Source organism: Hyalella azteca, unplaced genomic scaffold, assembly GCF_000764305.2.
Source record: "Hyalella azteca isolate HAZT.00-mixed unplaced genomic scaffold, Hazt_2.0.2 contig15486, whole genome shotgun sequence".
In the NCBI taxonomy this organism is placed as follows: Eukaryota; Metazoa; Arthropoda; class Malacostraca; order Amphipoda; family Hyalellidae; genus Hyalella; species Hyalella azteca.
Window position 1 is genome coordinate 1 of NW_025945338.1, and position 8,076 is coordinate 8,076.

The window sequence follows — 8,076 nt, forward strand, 5'->3', positions numbered from 1 at the left end:
ATTATGAGGATTGTACTTTGGATATCCTATTAGGGTCACCATGCACAATACCCAAATCAGGGTTAAGATTGAATGTTGGACACAAGAGCTTCATAACATAGGGTTATGAATGTTCTTTTCAACTCTGTTAATCACTTGTAATGTCAATTGCTGCCTGCAAGTGTTGAAAACTTGAAACAGATTCTGATACATTCAGGATCTCAATAGTGGTAAACTTCTATAATTGTGCAATGTAACTGCTGTAAGTATATATTAGTTTTACATTTCTTGTTCACAATAACTAAAAGCTGTTTTATAATTATGTAGCCTCTCTTTGTTAGTCTCAGATTTTTTTTATTGATTGACTTCAGTTAATTCTGTATGAACATTGTGCCTTAGTTGTGAGAGTGTTGTGCTGCCTGACCTCTCGGATACCCCAGCCTGCAAGGAAACGTAGCTCTGCAGGAAGCTTGTCCGACATGTCAGCTTTGATGGTCAAGGTTGAACCTGGAGGTAAGCTGCATGTTTTATGCTGCAATTATTGCCTGTATAAGAGTGGGCTAATGTTTTGAATGATGAAGCTACTTGCATTTTTGAAATTAAAGGTTTACTTATTTTAAAAATTTGATCTCTTGTGATCACAACAGTTGAGCATAAATCATTGCCTGTTAAATTCAACTATACAGCATCATCATATATACAGCATCATCATTTTGACAAGCAGGGTTACAGAAACTATTCTACATCCCAATTATGCATCATTAATTTTTTTTTCTTTTTGCAGTCATGGATGCCAGCGATGACTCATCTCTACTCCCAAATGTTTCAGTTGTTTATATCAAAGGAGAGCCAGAAATGGAGGAAGAGGACATAACTCTGAAGCAGGAACCAATTTCCATAGAGGAAAATAAGGTAAAATTTACATTAATCATCTTAAATTCATGTACAACGAATTTCTCTGTGCACAAAAAATAAATGTTAATAATTGTAACAGATTTGAAATTCCGTTTGCTTTAAACAAACGTTTTGTTTTTGTAAAGACAGTTTTCAAGGAAATTTGGGCTTCTTGAGACCATGACTCAGTTTATTCTCAGTTTATTGTCTTGTCCAAAATTATATGTGCATCTGCTTTCACTCTCCAGGAGACCACACCATGCCAAGTTCAGGTCAGCGACAGCAAGGAACAATGGGCGGCAGTCAATTGTATGATGAAGGATGAACAAAAGGCCGATATGGAAGGAAATATTTCTCCAGTGCCAGATAGAGCAGGCTTAGTTCACGGAAAGCTCCAGGAGAAGAGTGGTCGTTTGGTGAATTCTCAGAGATCTGATAGTGATGATGGAGATGGTGGTGATTATGATGGCAAAGATGTTGTTCATAATAATGATGATGGAAAAAACGAAGAAGGAATAAGAGCAGCTGAAAACTCACAAGGACTTTCTGCCACTGCACATAAAAAGAAGAACAGAATGAGATGTAAACTATGTAATTATTCATGCATTTCTGTAGCTAAGCTTGAGCTTCACAAATTCTCCAAACATGGTTTAGGGAAAGGATTCCAATGCAATCTGTGTGACTATGCAGCTGCTGTGAAATTGCAGCTCAAAAACCACAAATTTTTGAAACATGGGATTGGGAAAGGATTTACATGTAAGTTTTGTGATTATATTGGGATTTCAAAACGGGATTTCAAGAGCCATAATTTTTCAAAACATGGTATTGGGGAAGGTTTCCAGTGCAAGTTATGTGATTATTCTGCTCCTAGAAAAAATGACCTCGACCGTCACCAGACTACTATACATGGTTTAGGGAAAGGATTCCAATGTGAGTTGTGCGATTATGTAACTGCAATTAAATCCCATTTTGAAAGCCATCAATTTTGTAAACATGGGATTGGGGAGGGATTCCGATGTGAAGTGTGTGATTTTGTTACTGCTAGAAAACAGAACCTTAAGCGCCATCTTGTTTCAAAAGGCCATCTTATTTCGAAACATGGAGGTGGAGATTTGAAACATGGAGGTGGAGATTTAAAACATGGAGGTGGTATTGGAGATGGATTCCAATGCAAGTTGTGTGATTTTACAGCTAGAGCAAAGGATAATCTCAAGTATCACCAGGCTATCAAACATGGTTTGGGGAAACGATTCGAATGTGATTTGTGTGATTATGTTACTGCAATTAAATCCGGTATTGAGAGTCATAAATTTACTAAACATGGGATCGGGGAAGGATTCCAATGTGAGTTGTGTGATTATGTTGCCTCTCAAAAACGGGCCCTTAAGAGCCATCATGTTTCGAAACATGGAGGTGGATTCCAATGCAAGTTGTGTGATTATATAGCTACTAGTAAGCATTATCTCAATTGTCACCATGCGGTCAAACACGGTTTGGGGAAACGGGAACGTTTCCAATGTGAGATGTGTGATTATGTAACTGCATTTAAACACCAATTTAAGAGCCATCAATTTTGTAGACATGGGATCGGGGAAGGATTCCAATGTGAATTGTGTGATTATGTTGCTCCAAGAAAAAGCAGTCTCAAAGACCACAAAACTGCTAAACATGGTTTGTAGATAGGATTCCAATGCTTGTTGGGTAACAATTTCTTTGCTCTCAAACTCTTGCACAAAGGTTAAAGTTTGTTTGAGCAGCAGGTCTCAATCAGGTCTCTCCGGCGTCTAATTCTATTCATTAGAATCGAGACGTAATATTCCTTAGACGTGATAGATTGATGGAAAAGTACCAGACCTGAGTCAGCATGGAAACATCACGTGACAGGTCACGCGATCAGGACCTCAGTAGTGGCGGAAGCAGTGATCCCATAAAAGGGCTGGGAACCTTAGTAAGGCCCCCAGAAGCTGACAAGTCCGCACGCCGCAATGTAACTAGCATTAGAGCTAGTACTCCAACCTAACGGTCGATGTCTAAGTATTATAACACTAATATAACACTCGTGTGTAACTGCATTATACCACTAATTTAACTCCTGTATAACCACCCCGTATCAAGATAAGTTCTCTAGACCGCTGGTGTCTTACGCTTACGAACTTAATCAACGAATCCTTAGCCAGTCAGATGGCGCTTAACATAGGGCATGACAGGAAGGCACTAGTGCCAGATTTCTCAGTGTGCATTTGGGATGATGAGTGAGCTTCAAGTTCATGCTGTGCTAGTTTGCTTATTCCAGTTAACAACCACTTGCTACTTCCAGTTAACCACTTGTGTTTGCATCTAACATCTTGAAGCGTATTCAGATATAAGTTGCGTGAACATGTTGAAGTTTCCACAGTAACTAAATTTGATGGAACTGATAATAGAATTATTCTCAATATGAGTTTGCCGATCCCACTGGAAGCTTGAAAGAAAATTGCACATGAAATATGGCATTGGGAAATTTGATATTTGTTGCAATTTAAGTTGTGGGCCTTTTCATCATATGTAGTAGTTATCATAGTTATTAAAGACGTGTATTGCTTGCAGGTTGAAGAAGGCTATGCTGCTGGATAGACTTTATGAATCCTAAGTTTTTTAAAGAGATGATTCTAAAGGGGTGGCTGGTTGGTCAGTCCCTTCTGCAGGCAAGCAAACAAATATGCAGAACTTGGAATTTCTGAAACCAGTGCAATAAATTATGAACATTGCAGTTAAAGAATTCAATGTTATCACTATTTTATAAATTCTTTATTTAATTCTTAAGCAAGCGTGCAAATGTAGATGATAACCATCTAATTTTAATCTAATTAAATTCTCCAAGTTGATTTATATAATTTAATAGGAATATTGATTTCCTTCTTTTTTAAAAAGTGTGAAAAAGCCTCAATTTCCTTGTTGGAGCTAAAACTTTTATTCAACTGTTCATATTTTAATTTTGTGGTATGTAACGGTGTGATGTTAATTTAGGAACAATATTTAGATAATTGACGATCTGCTAAAATCATAATAACGCAGCCTACAACATGGACTGAGGGCCATGATGGCTTTATTTGGTAACAGATATTCTAGAAGAAAATATACGGTCACTTGCCCACAAGACTGTTAAGAACATTAAAGCTGGGATTGTGAAGTTAAGAAGTTAAGTTAAGATTGAAGCTGGGGTGTGTTCAATCTTAACATTGAAGTTAAGATTGAAGCTGGGGGTGTGAGACCTGCAGCAAGCTGTGACAATTTTGCAATTTCCTCTCTCCAGAATGGAGGAAAATCCAAGCATTGCTTTATCTTCAATACTGGAGTAAAATTAATTTTTTCGTCTGTTAGAGAATATATTATTTTCTGCACCTGTTATATAATTATAACTAAATTATTATAATTAAATGATTTCAATAACTGTAATTAGATTGAGTAACACAAATATCTTCATGTCTAAACCATTGAATTATTTACCTTAGCTCCGGTATAGAATTCTGCTCTCTGGGCTCCATTTATTATCGTTTCGTGAAATTTTGTTCAATGTATATCAGTCAGTTTCATCATAAGAAACAACATATTCTTTGCTTATATTGTCCCTAAAAATTCTACGTTTTGGAGATTAAGGTACAGTAGTTCCTTGAATGAAGCCAAATTGATGCTTTGCCTACGTTTTGGTTCTCACAAAATACGCATTTGGTGTTGTGCAGTCGTCTACGTGCTACAACAGTTGCAGGACGATGTTCTCTGTTGACATGTATCACACAATGTGCATTTGTTGAAGTTTATTTGTGCGCTGTAATTCAAGCATTGTGAGTAGAAAGGATTATTTGAACGCATATATACGATACCATCATTACCAGGCCACTACGTAGGCCTGAGACACTGGAAAATGATAGGAATTTAATTCTGTTACTAAAATTGTAACGTAATGATCAATTTGTAAGTATAAATTTTCTCCATGGACTCCGAACAAAACGAAATTGTTTCATATTCTTAATTAGGAGTTCTATGCCAGATGTTGCTTGGAACGTTTCTCCCATTGATTAACATTACTGTAGTTTAAAAATAATCACAAATATTACATTAAACATGATATCAGAGATTAAATTTCCCGAGCTACGCGGGGTTGAAGCTACTGATATCTTGTATAAGCAACTAATGCCGTTGTTTCTCTGGCGTATTTTAAGCTCTCTGATTTTATTTCTCTGCCATTGGCATCATGTCATCAAGGACCGATGATGCTTGATGCTAGTTATTCTTTATCTCAGTTAATTAGCGTTTTATGCTGGATTAACTTATGAACAAGCACCATGGTGAATTTGGTAAATAAATCCGTATTATTGGCAGTTTTGAAGACGCATCGACGTGGCTCTATCGAAGAACCAGTTCTCCAGTGGTGTCGGTTCAACGGCAGTCATTCCAACGCTCACCTTGCTAGTGACTGTCACTAAAAGCTAGTGACCGTCACTAGTGCTAGTGACCGTCACTAGATGCTAGTGACTGTCACTAGATGCTAGTGACTGTCACTAGATGCTAGTGACTGTCACTAGATGCTAGTGACTGTCACTAGATGCTAGTGACTGTCACTAGATGATAGTGACTGTCACTAGATGCTAGTGACTCACTAGATGCTAGTGACTGTCACTAAAAGCTAGTGACTGTCACTAGATGCTAGTGACTCACTAGATGCTAGTGACTCACTAAAAGCTAGTGACTGTCACTAGATGCTAGTGACTGTCACTAGATGCTAGTGACTGTCACTAGATGCTAGTGACTCACTAGATGCTAGTGACTGTCACTAAGAAGGCTGGTTTCCCCGCCCCTACAGTTCAGAGGCTGCTATATCAAAACTTGCTGAGGAGCAATTAGCGTCCCAAGTACACGTAGCGACCTGGGACTGTACTCACCGGAGAGGAGAAGAGAAATGTATATCATACTGTACACTTGAAAGATGATAACCGGACTGGCTCCCAACTTTGAATGTGAGGCCTCCAAAATTGTGACGTATTAATAATGATAATAACGGTATCAGCGTTTAATAGGCCGTAGGCATGTCGCCGATTCTTAACATCGCAGAACATTCACAGCATTTTGCGGTCTCGAAAGGAGGGGGAGACTGTGCAGGATTCCCTCATTCAATAACCGAGCCGCGTCCAGAGTACAGACTCTTCATGAGGGCTCACTGTCCGTGGTAGGACCGATGCTCTCACCATGGCTGAATCAGCGCTACTAGCCACTTCTCCAGCGAAGAAATCAACACATCGTTGTCCCTCTCGGCCGCGTCTCGGGCACAGGCCTCTGAAGCGGCTGAACCCTATACACGAGGACAGTTCAAGCGGCGGAAGAACTGGCGGCCAGTACTGTTCCCGTGTACAGGCACCTTTAGAGGTGGCCGTGTACATACGGTGCTATGGCTTTACGAACTTCACTTCACAGGCTACTATGCCTCCTAGTGTACTTGCCCACGAATGGGAGATAAACTGAATTGAGAAGTGGGGGGCAAAATGAGAAGTCTCGTGATCGGCATTCACTTTATAACCCTGGTGTAGCGTTTTATGCTGGATTAACTTATAAACAACTACTTGGGTGAATTAGGTGAATAAATCCGTGTTATTTGTTACAACAATCTTTCATAAAAAGGCAAATGCTGATTTTTTTAAAACTTGTGTTGACAACACGTGAATGTTTATGCATGAATTAATGAGTGCGATTAAAAATTACTTTATAATATGCGATTATAATATAAAGTAATATGCGATTATGCAATAAAGTAATATGCGATTAAAAATTACTTTATAAAAACAACACTTCAAAAGAATTCAGTGTCTTCGATGTTACAAATGTACAATAAATTTCTAATTTTACTATCAAATATAAAAAATAGTTTATACATTTTATTTTTAAAATAAAAATATATATATTTTTTCAAAATTATATATTCTGTCAATTGATTTAAGCATTGTCTACGACTTTACGCAACTGTGCAAAATTTCAGATCGATTGGACAGGTAGAAGTGTGTTAAATATCGAGTATAAGATATGGAGCAGACAAATTATTTTTTCAATTTTTTAACTAGATTGGGTCTCTATAAACAAAATTAGCGGAGCCTCACATACATGGCATACATACGACATTCACCAGATGCAAACGATCAGTCATATGCAGGCTATATTTTTCGTCACAAGAAAACACATTTCATTTTTTCGTCAAAAGAAAACGATCACTTATTCGCCACATGCGACCGATCACTTGCCACAGGCAACCTATCACTTATTCGCCACATGCACGCGATTAATTATTCGCCATCACAAACGATTAATTATTCGTCAAGGGCAAGCGATCACCTATTCGCCACATGCACACGATTAATTATTTGCCATATACATACGATCAATTATTCGCCACGTGCGAGTGATCACTTATCCTCCACGTGCACATGATTAGTTATTCGCCATATATATATACGATCGACTATTCGCCTCCTGCAAACGATCAAATATTCGTCAACCATTCGCCAATCAATCAATTATTCGCCACATACAAACTTACACGTATAACGATCATTTATCCGTCACTCAGGAACGACCGCAAAAATGCACCGGGAAAAACGGGTAACCCAGTCCGCTTTAATTTTGATTACACGGGTCTGAAAAAAATCTGAAAATTGTTTTTATTTCTGAAAGGGTGACTGGTTTTTGCACTTATTTCATTTTGGGTCACGATAACTTCAATTAATGCCTTGAAAGGGCATTAATTTTAATTGAACTCTCATTTTACATTTAATTAAATGTCTATAAAACCTTACTTCCCACCACAATATCGATGAATTTTTTTATAATTTTTAACGACGTCAATATTTTAAGCTTTCCGTTTCCATGTTGGCGGACCGGTCCGGGTCCGGGTTTTAGTCAGTACCTGCGATTTATAAATCGTGGAAGTGCACATCCGAAATTCCGAAGGGGATTCCGGTTCGAGCTGCGATCGACGACGGACGTTAGTAAGTTCCTAAGCCAGTGAGCCTACATATCTGGTTTCAATTTTGAAACTTGAGATTACTGTGGTTTTGAACTCTGAGAAACCTAAGAATTAATCAAAAGCGCGACATTGTCAACTACGAGAATGTCGCGCCATAAGAGCTAGTCTGGAAAAGTCCTATTTTTGTCTGAAATATCGCGGCTCTAATATCATAT

At 38.2% G+C, this 8,076-nt stretch overlaps 1 protein-coding gene across 2 annotated transcripts; it reads left to right on the forward strand.

Annotated features, from left to right (window-relative positions):
* The first annotated feature begins 29 nt into the window (after positions 1 to 29).
* LOC108677817 (zinc finger protein 142) lies at positions 30 to 2,915 on the forward strand. 2 transcript variants are annotated; one of them, XM_018166105.2, is made up of 3 exons: positions 30 to 492; positions 764 to 891; positions 1,122 to 2,915. In XM_018166105.2, exons 1-3 carry the CDS (start codon positions 459 to 461, stop codon positions 2,550 to 2,552), a joined length of 1,593 nt encoding a protein of 530 aa, XP_018021594.1. In that variant the 5' UTR covers positions 30 to 458; the 3' UTR covers positions 2,553 to 2,915. The 2 variants fall into 2 exon arrangements, with proteins under 2 accessions (XP_018021594.1, XP_018021595.1); XM_018166106.2 differs by having other exon boundaries at positions 809 to 891.
* Positions 2,916 to 8,076: the final 5,161 nt, after the last annotated feature.